The 24,100-nt window shown below is 34.4% G+C and overlaps 1 protein-coding gene across 1 annotated transcript in view; it reads left to right on the plus strand.

The window, feature by feature from the left end:
• The window catches only part of ALG5 (ALG5 dolichyl-phosphate beta-glucosyltransferase), a 67,968-nt gene that overhangs the window by 20,006 nt on the left and 23,862 nt on the right, over nt 1-24,100 (plus strand). The window contains exons 5-7 of the mRNA XM_074304885.1: nt 1,962-2,054; nt 4,933-5,046; nt 17,660-17,719. Of these exons, the coding sequence (XP_074160986.1) occupies nt 1,962-2,054; nt 4,933-5,046; nt 17,660-17,719 (267 nt within the window). The remainder of the gene's footprint in view (nt 1-1,961; nt 2,055-4,932; nt 5,047-17,659; nt 17,720-24,100) is intronic.

The raw sequence follows: 24,100 nt of genomic DNA on the forward strand, positions 1-24,100 counted from the left end.
AACTTTAGTGAGAGGTAAAAGCTAGAGATTTTTTTAGTTATTTGAATAGAGATGATAATTGAACACCTGGCATCAGATACATTCATTTATTCAACAAGTTTATTGAGCAACTGCTACTGTGCCAAGCAATGTGCTTGGTGCAGAGGAAACAAAAATAGAAAACCAAATCACCCTGGCCTCAAGAAGCTTACATCCTTGTTGGAAAAAATAAAATACTTAGCTTCTTATAGGAGCAAACTTAGCCTTGAAGGAAGCCTATGATTCCATGAGACAAATAAAAAAGGAATTCATTGCAGGCATGCCAGCAGCTTTGTGCCAAAGCTTGGAAACGGGCAATAGACTAGTGTATAGAAAAACCTAATAGGCTAGTTTGGCTGCAAGGTGAAGGAAAGTAATATTTATTTTTTTCTTGGAAAAGTAGGCTGAAGGCAGATTGTGAAGGGCTTAAAAAGCTCATCACGGGAATTTACATTTTATCCTAGAGGCCAGATAGAACCACTTGAACTTCTTGAATTGAGAAGGGATAGAGTGTCAACTTTGCCTTTGGAGTGTCAACTTGGTACTTGTATGGAGGAAAGATTAATAAGACCAGTTAGGAAGCTGTTTCTGTGCTCTGAGCAGTAGAGGCAAAAGTCAAAAGTTACTTGATTTACCATAAGCATGGTAGTGACTTCAAAAGAAGAATGGAAGTAGTAAGAAGGGTGGGTTTTAAGGGAAAAATCCTAAGCAACTAAGTATGATACTGTAATGTGGGGAAAAGATTAAGAATTATCTATAAATATCTATATAGAAATATCTATAAAGATAACCCATGAGAGAACCCATGGTGATGAAATCACCAAGAAAGCAAAAAGAGAAGATAGAAGAGAGCCCAAAACAGTTTTATGGCACCATCACAAGTGGAGTGGTACGTGGATAATGATTTCTTTAAGGGAACAAAAAAGGTAGAGATCAGACAGGTAGAAGGAGGGCCAGAAGAAAGCAGTGTCACAGAATTCCAGACAGAAGAGAATCTCTAGGAAAATAGGAAAATTTGTAAGTCCATGAACTTAGGGGAGAAATATTTTAACAACTATTTTAAAATCACTGATTTCCTTTATATCTTTAAAAGCATTCTGAGAACAGGTGTATAGGTTCCACCAATATGCCAATGAAATAATCTCACACACACACAAATGGTTAAGAATTCTGCATCAGGGGCAGCTAGGTTACACAGTGGATAGAGCACCAGCCCTAAATTCAGGAGGACCGCAGTTCAAATCTGGTCTCAGACACTTAACACTTCCTAGTTGTTTGACCCTTAGTAAGTCACTTAACCCCAGCCTCAGGAAAAAAAAAAAAAAAAAGAATTCTGCATCAGGGGAAAGGGGGTAATTAGCTATGTTAAATACTATGGAGAGGTCCAAAAAGTTGAGTTCTGAGAAAAGGCCATGAGTTTTTGCAATTAAGAAATCATTAAGGACCTTAAGAGAACCATTTTTCTTATAATAATGTCAGAAGCTAAATTTTGAAAGTGGCCAATAAATTTGGCCAGCTTTTTGGGGGAGTTTGGTTGAGAAAGAGATTAGGGATACATGATAATAGCTTAAGGGGATGATAGGATCAAGAAAGGGTTTGTTTGGTGTTTTTTTTTTTTTTTTTTTTTTTATTTAAGGAAGAAATTACCAAGGGAGGAAATGTAGAAAGAGATCATTAATAACAGCACTTTGAGGAATCACCACTCTTGAGAAGGACCTATATGATGAACCGGCAAAGAATGCTGAAAAGAGCAGTCACATAGTTAGGAACTAAAATGAGAATGCAGTATCATAAAAGCCACAGGAGGAGACTATCCAGAAGAAGAAAATGGTGACCATGTATAGGATATAGTAATGGTTTTTAAACCAAAATAAGAAATATGGGATTACTATTTTCTTGGGATTCCAAAATAATTTTTTAAATTGCTTTGATTTGCTTAACAGGTTGCTCTTAATTATTGCCAAAAATATGGAAATGACAAAGTGCGAGTAATAACACTGGTGAAAAATCGTGGAAAAGGTGGAGCTATCAAGACGGTAATGAACACTTTTACTTAAAATATGAGCATATCAGCCATAATATGTCCGTGTTCTGTAGCTGGTCAGATGTGTCCCAGTTTCTGGCTCCATAGAACATATTTCACAGTGAAGATTAATATTTAGTAACTATCTTTATTTGTTTTATCTTACTTTGTCAATAAGGATTTTGCTGCAATAATAGAAATTATGTCCAGAATGCAGAAGAGGTACAACTGTGTGATGTGACCATAAATGGACTGCTATGTCCTGTTATGGGAATTACATTAAGAATAAATATTGATGAACTAGAGCTTGGCCAGAAAAGGGTTATCAGGATGTTGAGAAATACTAATCAAATAAGTTTAGTGTAGAGCAGCTAAGATTAGGGAAAATCTGATAGCCATTTTCAAATGTTTGAAGAATTTTTATATAGAGCAGGGATTCTGTTTCCTCTGGCAGTGAGTAAGCAGTTACAAAGAAGCAGACACAGGCTCAATCTATAGAACAACAGGAAAAGCTGTCCCAAGTTGAACGGGCTCTATCAGGACGTAGCAAATTCTAGAGATTGTCCAGTCAAGTAGACATGGTTTTTCAGAAGCAGAATTTGAACCCAATTCTTCAGACTTAAAGGCAAGCTCTCTGTCCACTATGCTACACTGCCTCTTTTGTATTATTGGTTTTTAAACAGTGTTACTAATAATGTGTATTTGTAATGAAATTGTTAAAATATAGATTATTCTTTGAGGAATCAAACATTTAAATTATTCATCCGCTTCCATGCATTTTTGAATGTGTTGCATAAAGCCTCGCAGACTTAACTTGTACATATGACCTCTCCATTTATGAGTTAAATGATTATCCATATTACCCATCTCCATTTACCATTTTACTTTCAGGTGGTTACATGTATTGATATTCACCTTCTCATTCGTATTTCCAAATTCTTTGCACCTCTCTGGCATTCTGTTTATCAGAAATCCACTAAAAAATGTACTTATATTGCTTGAATGTCAGGTAAAACTCCACTGATTTTATTTCTGCTTTTAAACTCATATTCTAATTAATGTGATTCCATCATTATCACTATGTGATGATTATGACATCATTTTGCTAATCCACTAAATATGGATTTATCATTTAGAAATAGAAATGGTCTCATTTATGTCTACATTTCTCAGTGTATATCAGTATTCAAACTATGTATATTTATTTTGTTTCAGTTTTTTATATGTATAGCTATGTAATATCCATGTAATCTACACAGAGAACTATCATTTGAAATTACTTTCCCCCATGATTTTCCAAATGTCTTTGGTAACAAATTGATAAAGTAGATAGTTGGATGAATTGATAGCAATTTCCTAGATAGACCACTCTCTGTAGACATTTTATGAGGAGACATTTTATAATAAGGCCCCACAGCATAAAAGTTGATAAACTTTATCACTACATGTGCTCTTCACCTGCTATACCAGTTAAGACCTTGTATTTTCTAAACATGTTTACTCCATGGATCATATTTTGTAAAATACTATATTATATAGAGAGAATATGCTTATTGATGATATAGCCTTAACTTCAGCAAAATCTATTTGAATTCTTTCTTTAAAATTACCAGTAGCCTTATTCAATTTGACTTATATTACAAATAATAGTACTATCAACTCCAGCAATCAGATAATTGACAGAAATATTAGTGACAACTTAAAATGCTGAAATTTATTAGACAATTAAACGATATTTATTGCCCATTATATGTTATAGAATTATATGAAGTGGACTTTGCAAAGATTTTACAGTCTGGGCTACAAATAAAATAAAATAAAAAATTAACTAGGAATATTTACTTTATAATAGTAAATGTTCAGGATATAGAAAACAACAAGGCTGTTAAAGTAATACAGTAATGGGCTGATCCAGAAGCCACATGTTTTACCGGAGAAAGTGAATTTTAAGTTAGAAAGATGATTAGAGAATAGATCAGAACTCAAAAGGGTTGTTGGTATATAGATTATAGAAACATTTTGACAGTAATAAATGATTATTTGCTGCTGTTTTATATATATATATATATATATATATATATATATATATATATATATATATATATATATATATATATACAGAGAGAGAGAGAGAGAGAGAGAGAGAGAGAGAGCGCGCCAAGATAAGGGGAAAATTTATTGAACCAAGTGGCATTTAATTGTGAAATTATTCCCTAAAGTAGAAATTTAACACTGCTTTACTTTTTAAAAAAAAAATTTTTTTTGGACAAAACTTATAGCTTCATTGGTGTCAGTTAGAAAGGTCAAATTCAATGCCCCCAAAAGATATTAAAATAGAATTGGGAAATATTTAGACACATAAATAAAAATACAGGACGATATAGTTAATGTTACTATGTGATTTTTCTAAGTCATTTTGCAGCCTGGTGGAATGTGAGTTTAGCGCCACTAGTATTAAGAATTCAAAATTAAAAGCTTCCTCTTCCAAGGCAAAAGGGCATCTTTTCTATAGTTTATAATCTTAGAAAGTTGTTTGAAACATTGAAAAGTAAAAGAACTTGCCAGATCACAAGTCATTATATGGCAGAAGCAGTATTTAAAGCTGGTCTACCTGAATCTGGGACCAGCTCTTTATCCACTATGCATAAAGCTTTCCTACAGTTAATAATAAACTTCCATCCTTCCTTTGCATCTGTACAGTCAAAAATTGGGCTGTAACAGATATTTGAACATTATGATCATAGATATGATTTATTTGATCTGAATGAATTTTAGTTTTTCTCTACTTCATTCTTTAGTCTTAAGTATTTAAAATTAAGTAATTCAATTAAAACTTTATGTACTCTTGTCAATTTTATTAAAAGTGTTTTGATTGATATTTCTAAATATAGGGTGTATTCACTTCTCGAGGGAGGAAGGTCCTTATGGCAGATGCTGATGGAGCCACAAAATTTGCAGACCTGGAAAAATTAGAAAAGGAACTTGGAAATCTACAGCCTTGGCCTGTGAGTATAATATTTTATGATTAACAATAAAATATTGAGAAGAAACTATTAAAAAGAAAATTTGTGAATGAAACCCCTATATAAATGTTATGGTTACTTATAATAAAAATATATTTACCACATAAGGAAAGACAGAAAAAAATTTTTTTTAACATCATTATTCTTTTGATAAGACTCGTTGACTATAGTTTATGGAACACTAGAATCAAATTGCTAATAACTGAAATAGCAATAGAGAAATGCATGTTATGCATGAGTAAACTATAGTAAAATATGACTAATGACTTATATGCAAGAAATGGCATAAAATATCACATCTGGAAAATATGTCATCCCAAAACTATATGTGTTTATTACATAATGAGACAAATGATAGGTCAAGGGTGACCTGAGGACTGGCACCCACAAAATATTAGAAATCCCTAGAAGAAAGTGTCCAGCATTGTGGGTAGGTACTTTATAGAGAAATTATGAAAGACATTAAGAAAAGTCCCCTGGAATGAGAGACATAGATGGATCAGTACCACTGGAGGGAGTAACCACATTGAGGAGCTCATCCACTCATTGATATATAAGTAAAAGACTGAATCTGAAATGTTTGGGGTTTTTTAATCATATTTTATTATCTTTAAGGATTGCCTAGTCTTCTGAGTCCCTATTCTTTTATCTTGTCGTTGTTGGTGACTCATTTCAGTAATATTTGTCTCTTTATAATCTGAAATGAGGTTAAATTCACTGTGCCAATCAGCGGCCTTTTGCCTTTTACAAAGATACTAATGTTTGTTATGCAGACTTATACTCTCACCATTAATATATAATATGTCTAGCATCCTTTAAGTGGTTTTTAAGCAACTCTGTGTGATATTTTCTCCAAGAATGTTTTAGTAAATATCTTTCCATTTGTTTCCATGGTTCATACAATCATTTTCTTGGTCCTATTCAGAGGAAGACCAGAATTGGACTTATGATTGGGGAACCAGCTGCCAAGGTGCTGCTTTCCTTGACAAAAGCCAGTCTTTGAGTCTATGAAAGATAGGAGCATGTCATCAAGACCAGAAGGACAGAAGTAAAAAGCACATCAAAAAAGTGCTTCAAACAGTACTTGATGCTAATCACTTGCTAATGCCCAAAGATAATCAATCAGTGAATTGCCTCTGTTTGTCAAAAGTTGCTAGATCTATGATCCTTTTCCAGGTCATAAGAGAGCAGAGAGAGCAAATTACCATCAAGTAATGACTTTCATATGGAAGATGGATTAAATTTATTCTCCTTATGCTGCTAAGAGCAGAAATAGTTGGATAGGTGTTAGAAAGAGATAATGTAAGGAGAAACTTGCTCACAATTAAACTTCTTCAAAAGGAAAATGAGCTGCCTTCTCACTAGAGGATTTGAAGCACAGTTTAACTTTTAGCAAGAAGCATTTATCAAGTACCCGCTAAGGAACTTGACATTATTATGGACCCTAGTCATATAGAAACAAAAATGAAATAGTCTGTTCCCTCAAGGAGCTTACATTCCTAACAGGAAAGCTCCATAAATTGTCATTGACAGAGAAGCAACATGTACAAACAAATAAAAGGTGATTTTTGGTGCAGGGCAAGAAGAATCATAAAGGCTTCATCTAGAAGAACAGAAGTTTGAAGAGTTTTAGAGGAAATCAGGAAACCTAAGATGTAGAGGTGAGGTGGGAGTGAAGGTCCAGAGGCAAGAGATGGGTGTTATGTGTAAGGAACAACAAGAAGGCTAGGCTAGCTAGATCAAAGAGTGTGGAGGAGACTATCCTGTTTCTTCCCCTGTCCGCCACAAACATATTCACTTAGCTGTCAGGGCAAGTGGGGCTTTCATGTTTAGCAAAAGCCATGTTCCAAATCCCAAAGTGAATGAACTCCATTCAGCTATTCATTCATTCTATCATCAAAGATAATAATGGTAAGATGGGTGATGATGATAATGATATTTATATATTGTCTTAATGTTTGTGAAGTGCTTTACAAATATAATCTCATTTCATCCTCATAACATTCCTGGGAGGTAGATTATAATATTATCCTAATCTTCAGGTGAGGAAATTAAAGTAGATAAAAGTTAAGTGAAAATTAAGCTTGGAATGACTTTGAATTCAGCCTTTTCTGATTCCAATACCAGTATTCTAGCTACTCCCCCAACTAATTATAGATACTTAAAAATTAGTATTTATTCTCCTGAATCCCCTATGAGATTGGTTTGACTAATTTTGGGGCAGCAGTTCGCTAACATTATTTAAAATCTTAGGTTTTACCATGTGACAACTAAAGATATATATACTTTCCTTCTATTATTCTTTCTGTAAAGAAATGGGCTTGCAAGTAAAATTATGCCTTTTTTATAAGTGTAGCAATTGAGTCAAAGAAAAATGAAATTCCTTATTCCAGGTCATTTAAGAAAGTAAGATAGAAGAGTGTGCCAGAAATAATTCTTGAACTTCTTTCTTATCTGTTTCCTCTTCTACTAGCAAAACATTTTCTGTGGCTGTGTTTGATTGATAGATGTAGTTCCTATTTTAAAAAAAAAAAAAAAAAAAAGTCTTATGAAAGGAGACTTTTAAAACAATTTTCATTACTTTTACCATTTTTTGACAACATGAAATAAGTACTGTATTAAATTACCCTTGTGTTCTTTTTTTCCTGCCCTGGTTTTGTAATGCTCAAGAATATCTATATTTCAAAAAGTGTTTCAGAATTGTCAAAATAAAATTTATTTAAATTCACATTATTCTAATAAATATAAAGTGTCATAAAATAAAAAATGTAAAGGAGAGGCGAATTTCTCTGATTCCTTATAAATGCTGAGATCCAGCAGATACCCTTATTTGTGAATTGCTTCAATCCCTCAAACATTAGAGCACTATCTAAATGAAATCTATAATCATTTAAAGTTAGATTTCATAAACTCATAAAATCTGAGGTTTAGAGTTATAGGGGATCTTAGAAGTCTCACATTTTGGCCAATTCTCATTTTATGGATGAGGAAACTGAAACCTAGAAAGTTTGTGACTTTTCTAACATTACAATGATAGTAAGGGACCTAGCTTTTCTCACCAGAAAAACCAAATGATTAAGAATTCCTTTTGTCCCAAATACTGTAGACAGTACAATAGACAACTCAGGCTGGTCAAATCAGTACTTGTGTTTTGGACAGACATTATGGATGGACTAGGTAGAGGTTGAGTAGAAAAAAGAAAGCAGGTTAAATTGCATTTGGAATATTATAAACTATCACTAGACTTCATGCATCAAAAATATAACTGTTTAGCACCAGTGTTCTCCCTATGATATATAGCTGGCAATCATGAAACACAAAATCTCTGAGGAATCAAAACTATTAAAAGGCATTTGAGGAGGGGTGTTATAAGCAGGTAAATAAATTGAAACAGTATTACTAAGTACAAATTGTATATTAAAAGAAATAGAAAAGTAGCATATAATGAGAGCTGACATGAACAGTATGTCTGCATTATTGCCACATGAGGGCCCCAGTGCATTAGGTGGACCTCCAGTAGAGTGTTATGGGAATATTTACACAAAAACCACAAAGATTGAGGACATGATTGAACTGTGATTCACATGAGTAATAGGGTATACTCAAGTAATGAAATCAGAGATTCATTGAAGTTATCAATATGTAACATCCAATGGGAGTATGGGCATGAGAGAGGGGAAGAAAATCTAAGGTTAAAACAATATCAATTATAATTCCGTAATTAATAGTTTACAAAAAAAAAACAGTGAAAAATATTTCTTGTATTCTTGCCTGTTTGTAGTATTTGCTATACTACATAACACAAATTTTAAAATATGTGTGATATGTTCTAGAAGCTTATCTTTTGACATAGTAGAAGGGTGACATAATGTCTAAGTTTCGTGAACATCTCTGTGACTTCACTAGAGGGCATTAGCTGATGACATACTATTTACATACACTATTTACAGTTTCATATTTGCAAGTGTTACCTCAGGAATTTCTAAAATATTTTTATCAGTGATTTCTTTCATTGTTTCCTTCTTCAGTTACCTTTTTTTTTTCTGAAACTGCAAGAAATTTACTCTATCTTATATTCTTAATATTAGAATATTCTAATCACTTTTATAAGTTTGATTGACCCCCCCCCCAAGATCTGAAGACCAGCTAGTTATTTCTCTTTTTTAGTTTTTAAATTAAATGGTGAATAGCTTGAACAGAATTTTTTATAGCCCCTACTTATAGAATAAGGACTTTATACTTCCATACCTTTTTTAATTCCTAGCATTTTTTAAAATATTAAATATTTTACTACTAGATTTTCAGTTTCTGGCCAATAAGTAATAAGCCCTATTAATGAATATATTCTTACTTTGCGTTCATTTTTCTAAACAAAATAATATTTTATCCAGAGCTTACTTATATTGTTACAATGTTGCAAATTATAGCCCAGAACCAGGAAATAAGCAAAAAAAAAAGAAAAAAAGGCATCGAAAAATCTATAAATCTAAAATTCATTGCTTTTAATCAGAGGAGAGTAACTGAAGCCTTCCATGAGAACCTGTCTGTGTGGTAATGTAGAAAGAAACTCTAGAGTCAGAGAACATGGGTTCTGATCTTGCCTCTCATGATATTTACTTGTGTGATCTGGGAAAATTACATCATCTCCCTTGGCCTCAGTTTCAGTGTTTGTAAAATGAAGGATTTGGATAAGATGGCTTTTGAAACTCCTTCAAACTCTGACTCTATGATCCTATGACCCTAATTTCTAACAACCTTGATTATCTGGTTCTTAAACCAAAAGCAGATTAAAAACAGCAAATTTAGGAGAGAACTATGTAATTGAATCAAACTTTGACAAGGAACAAAAACAGTTCAGAGCAAGAAAGGAAAAAAGAAAAACCAAACACAAGTTTGAAAGACACAGCATGTAGGATCATCTATTCATAAGCAAATAGCTCTTTCCATCCCACTGGTTCCTAACTGACCCTGAATCCTCAAAAAAGGTCACATTAGCTTCTGCTTCATACGTTAAAGAAATCTGAAAATGTTCAAGAAAAATTTTCTTTTATCAAAAATGCCAAAAAAAAAAAAATAAAGTTTTGGTCCTTACGTGAAAAATTTACTTTGGGAGAACTGGAACTTACTTCCCCCCAAATAAAAAGCCACATTTTTTCATGTGATACTAATTATTTGCTGTGATGAATGATATCCTAGAGCTAGCTTCTTATAGTAGAATTTTTAGGAAAATACAAACTTAAGGATCTCTAATTTTTATTGAATAGGTTTCATTTGCAGCACTATGTATATATGCTGATTGATTACAGAATGTTGGAAGGTACTTTGAGAAATTTTATCTAATGCTTCACAAAACAAGGGTCACACTCACAGTATCTGCAACAAGTAATCAACCAATCTTTACTGGCTATCCTTCAAAGAGGAAACCTGCTACTTTCTGAGGGAATTTTTTTCTCCTTTAATAATGATCCCATCTCCAGCAATAACTAAGTCCTCTTAGTGATTGTTTGTCTGCAAAATAAGCATTCAACTATATAAGACCACAGCCAAGTTATTTCATCTGTCTCTAGGCTCTAGTGTTCTCATCTGTAAAGTAATGATAATATTATTGTATCACCTACTTTATAGACTTATTGAAGTGCTATGGAAATGTGAATGGTTATGATGATGGCTATGGAATGTATCTTGCCATCTTGGTCCATAGTTTTAACACCCTTTTCCAATATGGATCAGGGCAGCTAGGTGGCACAATGGGTAGACCACTGATTCTGGAGTCAGGAAGACTCGTCTTCCTGAATTCAAATCAGGTCTCAGAGACTAAGTAGCTGTGTGATCCTGGGCAAGTCACTTAATCCTATTTGCTTCAGATTCCTCATTATAATTATAAAAAGAATTGGAAAATAAAATGGCAAACCACTTTTATATCTTTGCCAAGAATTCCCTAAATGGAGTCACAGAGTTGGTCAAGATTTAAACAACTGAACAATAAAAATAGCACTCCTATCTAGTAAGTTGCTTAATTCAGGAAATTGAGAATGTTTTCAGCTGATAGTATATAATCAAAGAAAAAGAAAATTAATTTCCTCAGGAGACATGTTTTCCATTTTATCTTTATATAATTTAATTTTACCCTTGTGATTTATTGTGATAGCAGTCCTACATTGGTCTTTTTTGAGGGGTGGGGAATCATTGTACATTTCCTTCTTTCTCTCGGGTTCACCTCCTATTAGCATCATCTAGGAGATATTTTAATAAAGCATTATGAGAAAAATTCTAATTATACATATTTCCTTCTCCTAAAATATTTATATTGCTTTCATGTAGAACATGCCCTACTCCCTTTACTTTTTTTTAAGCCAACTCATCTTATTTCCCATCTTTCACAGACTAGCAAAGATACTTAACCTGAATAGATTTGAACTCTATGTTGTTCCTTAAGACCTTTAAAGTAAAAGCCCTCATATCCCCATAGATATTCTTCTTTAGACATAGTTTTTAGAGCAAGAATGTCCTTCATTTGTGGAAAAAGTATCATGAGTTTCTTTATCATTTATAAGCTCTTTAGATTAATTAATCCTGATATTGAAATCAGTACCATGAAGTCATTTCCTCTACATGGTCCCCTGCTTAATAAACTCATACACTTTATATTTCCAAAATAGCATCTATGTTAAAAGCATTCAGGGAATAAGATGTATTGATAAGCTGAAAAAAAGGTCTGAAAAGCTTCTAAGGTCTAAGCTTCTAAGACATTAAAAAAAGGTCTAAAAAAGCTAAGTTTTTAGCTGCTTCTAGTAAAGACTATCACTCATTGCCTTGAAAATATACTTACTTTAAGTGTGCATGCACACATACTCATGCAGAAATTTTTTTAATTAATTTTATAATTATACATTTTTTACATTATATATGCATGAGTAATTTTTTTATAACATTATCCCTTGTATTCATTTTTCCAAATTTTCCCCTCCCTCCCCTAGATGACAGGCAATCCCATACATTTTACATGTGTTACAGTATAACCTAGATACAATCTATGTGTGTAAATCCAATTTTCTTGTTGCATGTTAAGTATTGGATTCCGAAGGTATAAGTAACCTGGGTAGATGGACAGTAGTGCTAATATTTTACATTCAATTCCCAGTGTTCCTTCTCTGGGTGTAGTTGTTTCTGTCCATCATTGATCAGCTGGAAGTGAGTTGGATCTTCTTTATGTTGAAGATATCCACTTCCACCAGAATACATCTTCATAGAGTATTATTGTTGAGGTGTATAGTGATCTTCTGGTTCTGCTCATTTCACTCAGCATCAGTTCATGCAAGTCTCTCAAAGCCTTTCTGATTTCATCCTGCTGGTCATTTCTTACAGAGCAATAATATTCCATAACATTCATATACCATAATTTACCCAACCATTCTCCAATTGATGGACATCCATTCATCTTCCAGTTTCTAGCCACTACAAAAAGAGCTGCCACAAACATTTTGTCACACACAGGTCCCTTTCTCCTCTTTAGTATTTCTTTGGGTTATAAGCCCAGTAGTAGCACTGTTGGATCAAAGGGTTTGATAACTTTTTGGGCATAGTTCCAAATTGCTCTCCAGTATGGCCAGATTCTTTCACAACTCCACCAACAATGTATTAGTGTCCTACTTTTCCCACATCCCCTCTAACATTCATCATTATTTGTTCCTGTCATCTTAGCCAATCTGGCAGGTCACACAGAAAATTTTAAAATAGTAATTGCACATGGAGGGGGGGAATTTGTGTGTAAGTTGTTGCTATTAGTGATACTGTAGAGATACCAGTTTTGTGACCTTTCCTTGCTATAAAATTCAACAATTTATTATTGATTGCTTAGAATAGGATTGTTATTACTATTGCTTTTGTTTTTGGTTTTGTTTTGAGATTAGGTCTCCCCATTTCTTAACTTTTTAAAAAATGTATTAATTTATTTATTTACAAAGCATATGCATGTATAAGTCTTCCAACATTGACCCTTATAAAACCTTTTGTTCCAAAAATTTCCCTCTTTCCCTCCATCCTCTCCCCTAGCTGGCAGATAGTCCATGTTAAATCCAATATATGTATACATATTTATACAGTTATTTTGCTGCACAAGAAAAATCAGATTAAGAAGGAAGGAAAAGAAAAACAAAGAAAACAAAATGCAAATAAATAACAACAGAGAGTATGAGAATACTATGTTGAGTTCCACACTCTGTTTACAAGATTCTCTCTCTGGGTATAGATGGCTCTCTTCATCATTAAACAAGTGGAACTGGTTTGAGAGCCATATCCATCAGAATTGATCATCATAAAGTCTTGTTGTCATGTGTAATGATCCCCTGGTTCTGCTCACTTCTCTCACCATCAGTTCATGTAAGTCTCTCCAGGCCTTTCTGAAATCATCCTGCTGGTCATTTTTTACAGAATAGTATTCCATAGCATTCATATACCATAATTTATTCAGCCATTTTCCAATTGATGGACATCCACTCAGTTTCCAGTTTCTTGCCACTACAAAGAGGGCTGCCACAAACATTTTTGCACATGAGGGTCCCTTTCCCTCCTTTAAGATCTCTTTGGGATATAAATCCAGTAGCAACAATGCTGGATAAAAAGAGTATGCACAGTTTGATAAGTTTTTGAGCATAGTTCCAAAATGCTCTCCAGAATGGTTGAATCCATTCACAGTTCCACCAATAATGTATCAGTGTCCCAGTTTCCTACATGCCCTCCAACATTTGTTTTTATCTTTTCCTGTCATCTTAGCCAATATGAGAAGTGTGTAATGGTATCTCAGAGTTGTGTTAATTTGCCTGTCTCTGATCAATAGTGATTTGGAGCACCTTTTCATGTGACTACATACTTCATCTGAAAATTGTCTGTTCATATCCTTTGACCATTTATCAGTTGGAGAATGGCTTGAACTATTATACATTTGAGTCAATTCCCTATACATTTTAGAAATGAGGACTTTATCAGATCTTTTGGATGTAAAAATGTTTTCCCAGTTTATTGCTTCCCTCCTAATCTTGTCTACATTAGTTTAGCTTAATCAAAATTATCTATTTTGTGATCAGTAATGATCTCTAGTTCTTCTTTGGTTACAAATTCCTTCTTCCTCCACAGATCTGAGAGGTAAACTATCCTCTGTTCTTCTAATTTGTTTATAATATTATTCTTTTATATCTAGATCATGAATCTATTTCAACCTTATCTTAGTATACAGTGTTAAGTGTGGGTCTATGCCTACTTTCTGCCATACTAGTTTCCAGTTTTCCCAGCAGTTTTTGTCAAGTTGTGAGTTCTTATCCCAAAACCTTTAAGTTTGTCAACTACTAGATTGCTATAGCTGTAGAATATTTTGTTCTGTGTACCTAGCCTATTCCACTGATCAACTTTTCTTTTTCTTAGCCACTACCAAATGGTTTTGATGTAGGTCTCCCCATTTCATTTAGACTGAAGGATAGCTATTCACAAGCCCATTACTACTACTGATTGGCATGAGCATCCTTCCTCCCTAGACAATCTGGGAGGCCCTGCTCAGTTGGGGGTGTTGGTACTAATATTGGTACTGGGCTTGATGATCAGTTTTCAGAACTCTAGAGGCCACAGGACCCACCAACCTCAATCTCTCCAGTAGCATGGATTGTATGCTTATGTCATCACTAACAGCATCTTTTGGTAATATCTGATATGATATAATATAGAATTTTTGCCTTCTGTAGTTTTTCCTTTCCTGCTTTATTCTAACCTTCTACTCTTCCATCTGAAAGGGGAAAAAAAATTATCTTAGGTTGTTAGAGTTAAAACGCATTTTAAAGTTCTTCTAGTTCAACCCATTCAATTTATAATGAAATAGCTAAAGTCCAAGGAGATAAAGCTTTTTTTTTTTTTGGTTTGGTTTTGTTTTTGTTTTGGTCCAGTATCACCCAGCTAGTTGTAGTTAGTGTTAGAGCCAGAACTAGAAAACTTGTCTTTAGACTTCTAATCCATTACTCGAATGATCATTATTATCAACTTTTATTTATTAACTACATTATTGTTAGGATTCTTATAAGGTGCTAAATCACTGGAATGGATATAATTATCTAATTTAGCATGGTATTTAACAGTTCTCTAGTTTAGTAATATGTTTACTAGAATTCCATGAGATTCACGCCTTTAAGAGAGCATACTTTTTTTTGGGGGGGGGGTAGAACCTCAGTGCTTTTATTTTATATTTCTTTCATTACTAGTGATTTTGGAGCCTCCAGCTTTTTTTTTTTTCCATTTTATTTCTTTCTTTTTTTTTTTTAGAAATTTTTTTCCAGTATATATGCCTGAGTAATTTTTTTTGTATTATCCCTTGTATTCATTTTTCCAAATTATGCCCCCCTCCCTCTACTCCCTCCCCCCAATGACAGGCAATCCCATACATTTATGTTACAATATAACCCAGATACAATATATGTGTATAAATACCATTTTCTTGTTGCACATTAAGTATTAGATTCCGAAGGTGTAAGTAACCTGGGTAGATAGATAGTAGTGCTAACAATTTACATTCACTTCCCAGTGTTCCTTCTCTGGGTATAGTTGTTTCTGTCCATCATTGATCAACTGGAAGTGAGTTGGATCTTCTTTATGTTAAAGATACCCACTTCCATTAGAATACATCTTCATACAACACTGAAGTGTACAGAGATCTTCTGGTTCTATTCATTTCACTCAGCATCAGTTGATGTAAGTCTCTCCAAGCCTCTCTGTATTCCTCCTAATGGTCATTTCTTACAGAGCAATAATATTCTATAATCTTCATATACCATAATTTACCCAACCATTCTCCAATTGATGGACATCCATTCATCTTCCAGTTTCTAGCTACAACAAAAAGAGCTGCCACAAACATTTTGGCACATATATGTCTCTTTCCGCTCTTTAGTATTTCTTTGGGATATAAGCCCAATAACAGCAATGCTGGGTCAAAGGGTATGCACAGTTTGATAACTTTTGGGGCATAGTTCCAAATAAGAGAGCATACTTTTAAGGAGCTCCCACAAGCCCACTCTCAGAGGCAGAGATTCAGAGTCAAGAGTCATTTGAGATTCCACTGTGGTGCTGGCTAGAGACATTTGGGAGGATAAGAGGCTGAAGCTGGCTGGAGACATTTGGACAAGAGCTCTCAGGGAAGCAAGGAGAGAGGAAGGCCTCTACAGAAAAATAATCGAGCCCCAAGTGAAGGAGATAAGATTTGGAAAGAGACAGTAAAGGACTTCAACTCCTGGCTGCATTGTAGGATTATTGAACTGAACTGAAACTAAGGCTGCCTCCAGAAGCTCCTCAAGGGATCTGCTCCCAGAGAACGATTTCAATTTACAGAAACAGAACATTACACATTATATACTTCTTTCCCTAAACTCTTACAACAGTCCTCTGAAGCTGATAATGTATTGCCTCCAATTTCTCCTTAATGTTAGCTAGTTGATACAAAGAAAAAATGCAAATTAGGTTAATAAATATATGCATACATACATGTAAAACCACCTTTTTACTTAGCCCCCAATATTCTCCCATCTGGTAAGCATTGTAATACTGTTTTTTAAAATCTACAAATATTCTGAACTGTGCAGGAAGTCTTAAACATTAAAGCCCTAAATAAATGTGAGTTCCATTCTGGAGAACAGTTTGGAACCATATTCAAAGAGCTATCAAACTGTACATAATCTTTCACTTAGCAATACCTCTACTAGGTCTATATCCCAAAGAGATTAAAAGGAAAAAAAAAAAGTTTTTTTTATACAAAAGATACTTATAGCAACTCTTTTTGTGGTGGCAAAGAAAATGCTCATCGTTTGGGGAATGACTCAAAAGTTGTGGTATATGATTGTGATGAAATACTGCTGTATTATAAGAAATATCAAATGTGATGAAAAACCTGGGAAAACATGAACTTATATAAAGCAAAATGAGCAGGACCAGAACATTGTACATAATTACAACAATATTATGGGGATGATCAATAGTAAAAGACTTAACCACTCTGATCAAGACAATGGTCTAAGAAAATTCCTAAGGAGCCACAATGAAAATTGCTACCCATCTCCAGAGGGAAAACTGATGAAATCAGAATGGAGGTTGAAGAATACTTTTTTACTTTATTCTTTTGTCTGTGTTTTCTTTGGCAACATGGCTAATATGAAAAAAAAATTTGATTTTACATCCATAACTGATATCAAAGTGCTTGTCTTCTCAAGGAGGGGGAAAATTTGGAGCTTGAAATTTTTAAAAATATACTGTTACAAGTAACTAGGAAATATTTAATGAAAGCAGTAAAATATATTTTAAAATAATATTAAAACATTTTAAATTATTAAATTAAAATATATGAAATGTATAATAGATTTCAAAATATATGACTTATTATTAAACAGACACTGATGATAAAAGAAAAATGCAGTTTCCCCACACTGCAAAACATTCATATTGCTACTAGATTAATTTTTTCATCAGTGATGAGATAATAATATCCAGGCAACTCTCTTAAGACTACCAATTGTGTAACGGCTATACATAAAATATTATAAATTTTTTATTGCTTTTTTTCCATCAGGATCAAATGGCTATTGCTTGTGGATCTCGAGCTCATCTGGAGAAAGAATCAATAGCTCAGGTAAAGCATTCATCGAGTGGCCTGGAACACTTATTTGTTTTCATGTATATATAGTGTTGTAAGAAATTAAATGAACCCTTAATGTTTAAGAAAAAAAAAAAAAGACACACTTTTTTTCTTTTTAAAAAATACTTGAAGAATTTGCTATATTTATTTAAGTGCAAAATTCTGAAAATATAAATGAGCTTAAGCTTTCTAAAATTTAAAGACTGATGGAAACAGGAAAAAAAATACAATACTGATATTATTGAATTTCTCTTAGAGTTCCTATACATACAAAACTTCAAAAAAAAAACAATTTAAAATAATTTGTATATAGACTAACATTTGCCATGTTAACCTATTTTAAAGTGATGTATTTTGAGTTTAACTCAAGTTCAAGTAGTTAGCTTTTTTAGTGTTGCCTTTATATTAGAAAAGCAATGAAACCTGAAATCTTATTAGTTCTTTGCCATTACTTTTATTTTTCAGTATAAGAAGTCTTAGGAAGACTTTATAAACTACAAGAAGAAACTAATCTCTGGAAATTAGGTAGTGTATGCTAGAAAATCTGTGGGGCACCTGGAGGAGAAGGGGTTTAAAATATATTACAGAAGAAAAATGAAGTGATGTATATTCAACTTGTTCTGAGAAATTTAACCTTATCACACCATTAGTATTCATTCTGTAATAATGACTATAATAGTAAAAGGAAATAAATGTCCTCCTATTTAGTTTAATTTTCATTTGATTCAGATATATATGAAAAATATTACTCCCTGCCATGATTTTACCTAAAACTTTAAATTACTTAAAAACTTATATGCCCTAGACCATTGTAATTTTTTTATTCTTTTATGGTGATAAGAGAATAAAAATGTCATTTTGTCATTCTTTTCCAAGAATCCTCTTTGACAAAAGAATGGTCTTTGATATTTATGATTAAGAAAGATGGTAGTGTCCAGACTAGCTCTCTGGACGATCTCCAGACAAGACTTGATCTTAATAGAGGAGTGAAATAGGCAGGAGAACCACTGAGATAGTCAAGGATGGAGTGTCTCTTTCCAGTCCTTTCAGCCCTTAAATACCTCAGTATGATTACTTCATTACAGCACACTAGTATATGCCAACTAGAGAACCATTCTATCATCACACTGAGCAAGTGCTAACTATAAGCACCCTGCTATGTAAATGCCTCTTACTATAATTATCCCTTGTTTCAAGTAAAACACAAGTGTTCATGCCCTCCCTGACTTCTCATGAAAGGTAAGTCCATCAATATGGGAGGAATTGCACAAGCACATAGTAATATAACACAGGCTAGTAGTGATGTAACAAACATCATGAATCAACATGAGGAATTATACATGTCCATAAGTCCTAGCAGAAGGGTATATAAATAACAATCACACATACACCTCCTTTAGCAGCCAAAGTATAGTCCAACACCAATCTATTGTCCATCACTTCATGTGTCAGGGAATCATTATTCCTGCAAGTTTTGAAGTCCTGCATCAGTCTCGTCATGTCTCAGAGAATACCTGAGGGTTTTGAAGTCCTGCAACAATCTTATTAACAATTTTTGATGTTCATCAGTCAGTTGCCATAACTACCATGTTCTTTCAGGGGAGGATACAATCATATAGGGAACCATCCAATGTTTCTTGGGTCTTCTCCATTTCAAGGGTCTGCTCTGTCTCTCCGATGGACAAGGCGAATACAGCTCATTGGCACCTATCTGATTCCTTCTCCATCTGTAGAGATACAAGCAAACCCTCTGCCCCAAGCAGTTAACCTGTCTGGTCCCTTGCATTCACCACTTTCTGGATCTCTCCACATCACCTGGCAATTATTTAAAAGTAGTGGAGCTGCTCACACTGGACATTGCCCTTCCAGTGGGTTATAAAATCTGTCTGCCGGAGTCAGTGCATCTTTATCAAAAATCAAAAAATTAATAGTATAAAGAGCTAAATTTTAAAGTTCTTTAGCGTTATCTGTGGCTTTGTTTCTCCTCTCTACTATTACCTGTCCTTGAGGATTAAAAGGTATGCCAGTAGTGTGTAAAATCTTTTACTGTGCACAAAAGTATGCAAAGTGTTTAGAAGTATATGCAGGTTCATTATCTGTTTTTATTATTTGTGGCACACCCATGATTGCAAAAGCTTGTATAAGGAATTCAGGGACCACTCGGGTTGTCTCTTTTGCTGCTGGTATTGTAAAAGTAAATCCTGAGAAGGTGTCTACTACTACATGGATAAAAGACAGATGACCAAAAGATTTATAATGGGTCACATCCATTTGCCAAATTTCATTGGGTTTCAAACCACAAGGGTTCTTCCCTGGAAGGAGCATAGGAGCGTGGAAAGGAAGGAAAGCTGTACAGACTTTGACTATGCTTCTAGCTACCTCTTTTGTTATCCCAAATTGCAAACGTGTAAAGCTCGAGCAGCCTGATGATCTATAGAATGAGAATCTTGGGCTTCTTGAAATAAAGGAGTATTAGCTAACAAGGTTAAGACGGCTATCCTTTGAATTTCCATAAAAAAATAGGACCTGTTAGTCCACTTTGAAAGTGGACATGCAAAATATAAATCTTAACCTGAAACACTTTCTCATTTGCTCTTGAAGTTCCTTAAAGAGAAGATATATATTGGAAGCTACAAATTTTATTTGGGCTGTGGCAATTTTTTGTACCTCACCTACTGAATAGGCCAAATCAGGTATTATATTTACATCTCCTGGATTAATGTCTAGAAGCTGGCATGATTGCATACAATTCATTCTGCTGAGTGGATTGAAAAGGAGGTCTGACTATTCTCTTTATAGTTAAGTCATGAGAGTATATAGCACAAATGTTATGTTTGGATGCATCTGTAAAGATAGTTGGTCCTTTAAGAGGAACCTTACAAACCTTTTCTTCGGGAATCCATCACCAATTATGTAATAGTTTGGTTATCTTTAATGAAGACCTGTGTGCAAAATTTGGAGGTGTGGCCCATAAAATTTGCCACTCTGGGATGTTTTCACAGCATATATTTATTTGTGCATTAGTTTAAAAGGTGTATATCTTGTCAGGTCTTATCCCAAATAATTGTACTGTTTGCTTAATGGCTTTTAATAAAATTCTAGCCACAAGCACTGGGTAAAGAGTAAGGCTTTGTTCTGGTTTTGCTGGGAGGGTCATACACTCACACTGTCTCCTTGATGAAGGACTGTTGTGGGTGCCTCTTTTGTAGCAAAAACTGATAGTTCCAAGGGTTTTTGAGTGACTCAACCACATTGGATAAAGCCAATTCAGCCTCTCTCAGAGCCTCTTGAACTTCTTTCTTGAGCAGGAGGAGTGAATCTAAAGCAGTGTCTTCTCTTAAAATGTTATATAATTGTTGTAATTGATAGGTAGTTAAGCCTAACACTGGACGAATCCAATGGATATTTCCTATCAATTTCTGAAAGTCATTTAAGGTTTTCAACTTCTCTGGTCTTAAAGAAAGCTTTTGTACTATAAGCACCTTAGGATATACTTCATATCCTAAATATTGAAAAGGAGTACCTTTGGATTTTTTCTGGGGCTATGTACAATTGGTAGTCCTTAGTGTTTCTATGGACTGTTTCTATGGTCTTTGTAGACATGATTCTAACATTTGCTCCTCAGGTACATACCCCAAGATATCATCCATGTAATGTAACAACATAACTTTTGGAAATGCTTTTCTTACTGGTGTAAGAGTAGCAGCCACATACATTTGACACATGGTAGGGTTATTTTTCATTCCCTGTGGCAAAATTATCCATTCAAATCTTTTATAAGGTTCAGCTAAATTAACACTGGGCACTGAAAAGGAAAACCTTTCCATATCCTCCTCATCCAGAGGGATAGAATAGAAACAATCTTTATTGTCTATAATCCAGAGAGGCCATTCTGTAGGCAATTGAGTAGGAGATTGAAGTCCAGGTTGAAGAGTTCCCATAGTTTCCATCTGTTTATTTACTTTTCTCAAATCAGTCAACATCCTCCATTTTCCAGATTTCTTTTTTATAACAAATACAGGGGAATTTCAAGGACTTAGAAAAGGTTGTAAGTGTCCTTGGTCAATTTGCTCCTGTACTATATCTATAATAAGGCCTGAATTTTTTCACTTGTTAAGGACCACTGTTCTACCCATACTGGGGTATCAGTTTTCCATTAAACGGTAACATATGAGAGTGCTGGCAGGCCTTCAACAGCAGCTCTGCCTAAAAAGCCAAAGTACTCAATTGTAATCCTAACTATTATAAGATGTCTCTTCCCCACAGATTGATGGGGATTTTTTTTTAACTACAAAAGGACTAAAAACTTCTGTTTTATCTTCAAATTTCCATCTCAAAGGGGTAGCACTAATTTCAGCTGCTATTGATCCTCCTAGGCCAGACATATGGGTGTCTGCTGTAATCTTTGGCCAATGACAAGGTCAATTGACACCTCTAATCATTGTATGATCTGCACCTGTGTCTACCAGTCCTTTCAATGGTATGACATTTACACAGATAGTGAGCATAAGATGGTCAGCTGTAACAGCTGCAATTTTAGAATATTCTTGGATTCTGTTGTGGGGTGTCAAAATCTGGGTAAATATCACAAAATTGATTATCAGGAGTGTGTATCAGTAAACCTGATGCTATTACTTTACCTGATTGATAAGTCACACATTGTCTACCTGTTTTAGTGACTGGGATATTAGCTACACATTCCCCAGTTTCCCAAATCAGTGTATGGATAGACATTGTTTTGTATGTACTCTCAGGAGGTAAAATGGTCAAGCCTACTGTACCTGGAGACAAAGGATCCATAGGTTGGACAGGGACAGATTTCACCTCTCCAGTATATCTCAGGAGTCCCAGCTACATACAATTCTATTCTCCCCCAATTGTAATCCCTTTCTTCCATTAGGTTGCTTCTCTGCTGACTAATTATATTGGAGTACTGAACTTTTAAAGACTCTGGGTGTAATAGCTGCTGCCATCATGCTCCAAGTGTTTTTTTTGTTTGTTTGTTTGTTTTTAACCTGGGGCCCTGGAGCTAAACCCGCTTCCCATTTCCCTGAGTCATTCAGCATTCTGATGCCCAGTGGAACCTCTTGTTGCATTTTGGACATGGGGTTTTGGGTCTTGTTCTCCGACCCTGTTTTTTCACTTTATCTTTTTGCCAATATTGAGCATTCAAATATCCTACTTTACCACATTGAAAGCACTGATGAGTTTCTTTGAAAGTCCCTTCCCAAAAGGGACTCTGTCTCTCCATGTTCAGATCTTGAAAAGCTACATCCTAGTCTGGGAATAAAAGTATTTGTGCCCAGTGTGGCACAGTGCCTTATCATCTCATCTAAAGGGGCATCTTTTTTAAGTCTTAGCATAATTCTTCTATAAACCTCATTAGCATTTTCTCTAACAAGTTCTCTTACCATAATTTCTGTGGCCTTGTTTTCACCCATGGTTTGTGTGACAGTTGTATGCAGACACAAAATCAGCAAAGACTTCATTTGGACTTTGCACTATTTTCATGAAGGCTTCCCCTCTATCTTGTTTTCCTGAAGGGTGCCCCCTTGCTTTGATAGCAACGCTAGCAGCAACAATTTGCTCATATGCAGCCATAGAGTAATTAAAAGTGTCTACATAAGGATCCCTACCTGCTAGTTGATCAAAGGTTACTGGTATATTAACTCCAGGTTGTCTATTTCATTGGGCTTGTATCCTACAGAGTTCACTATATTCAGAAAGCCACAACAAGGTTTGTCCAGGTTCTAAACATGTCTTTTTTATAGATTTCTAATAATTAGAGGTTAAAATTTCATAAGCCAAATTCTTTAATACCATTTTAACATAAGATGATGTAGAACCATAAAGAGTGCAGGTTTTTTCAGATCTTTGATGATTTCCAGATTAAAAGGAGTGTATCTTCTGATTTGACCAGAAGAGTCAGGCTTTTCAATCACAGGATATGGTTTTATTCTCAAACCAGATGTATTCTGTCCTTCCTCATTAGCTTTTACTAATGCTTTTTGTAATGGTGACATGGGGAGTGGGCAAAACTGCTGCATACAGGAAGGTGAAATTGAGAGGGGAGGATCAGGAGATGGGAAATGCCATAAGGGAACATGCTCAGATGTAGTTGGAAATGAAACTGAGCTATGAAAGTGAGAAACACTACACCCCTTAAGCACATCAGCACTGTCCTTCAGGTACTTAACTCTTCCTGCCCATCTCTCCATGTCTTCCAGCTCCTTTGTCAGTGCTATCCCCCTCCTGCTCTTTTTCCTCTCACTTCCTTATTTTGCTGTCCACATTAAATTTTTTCCTCATTTTAGAACTTGTGGGATTCTTTTTTTTTTTTTTTTTGCATTTACTTCTTTTTTATTAATTTTATAA

This window comes from Sminthopsis crassicaudata, chromosome 3 (genome assembly GCF_048593235.1).
Source record: "Sminthopsis crassicaudata isolate SCR6 chromosome 3, ASM4859323v1, whole genome shotgun sequence".
NCBI classification, from domain to species: Eukaryota; Metazoa; Chordata; class Mammalia; order Dasyuromorphia; family Dasyuridae; genus Sminthopsis; species Sminthopsis crassicaudata.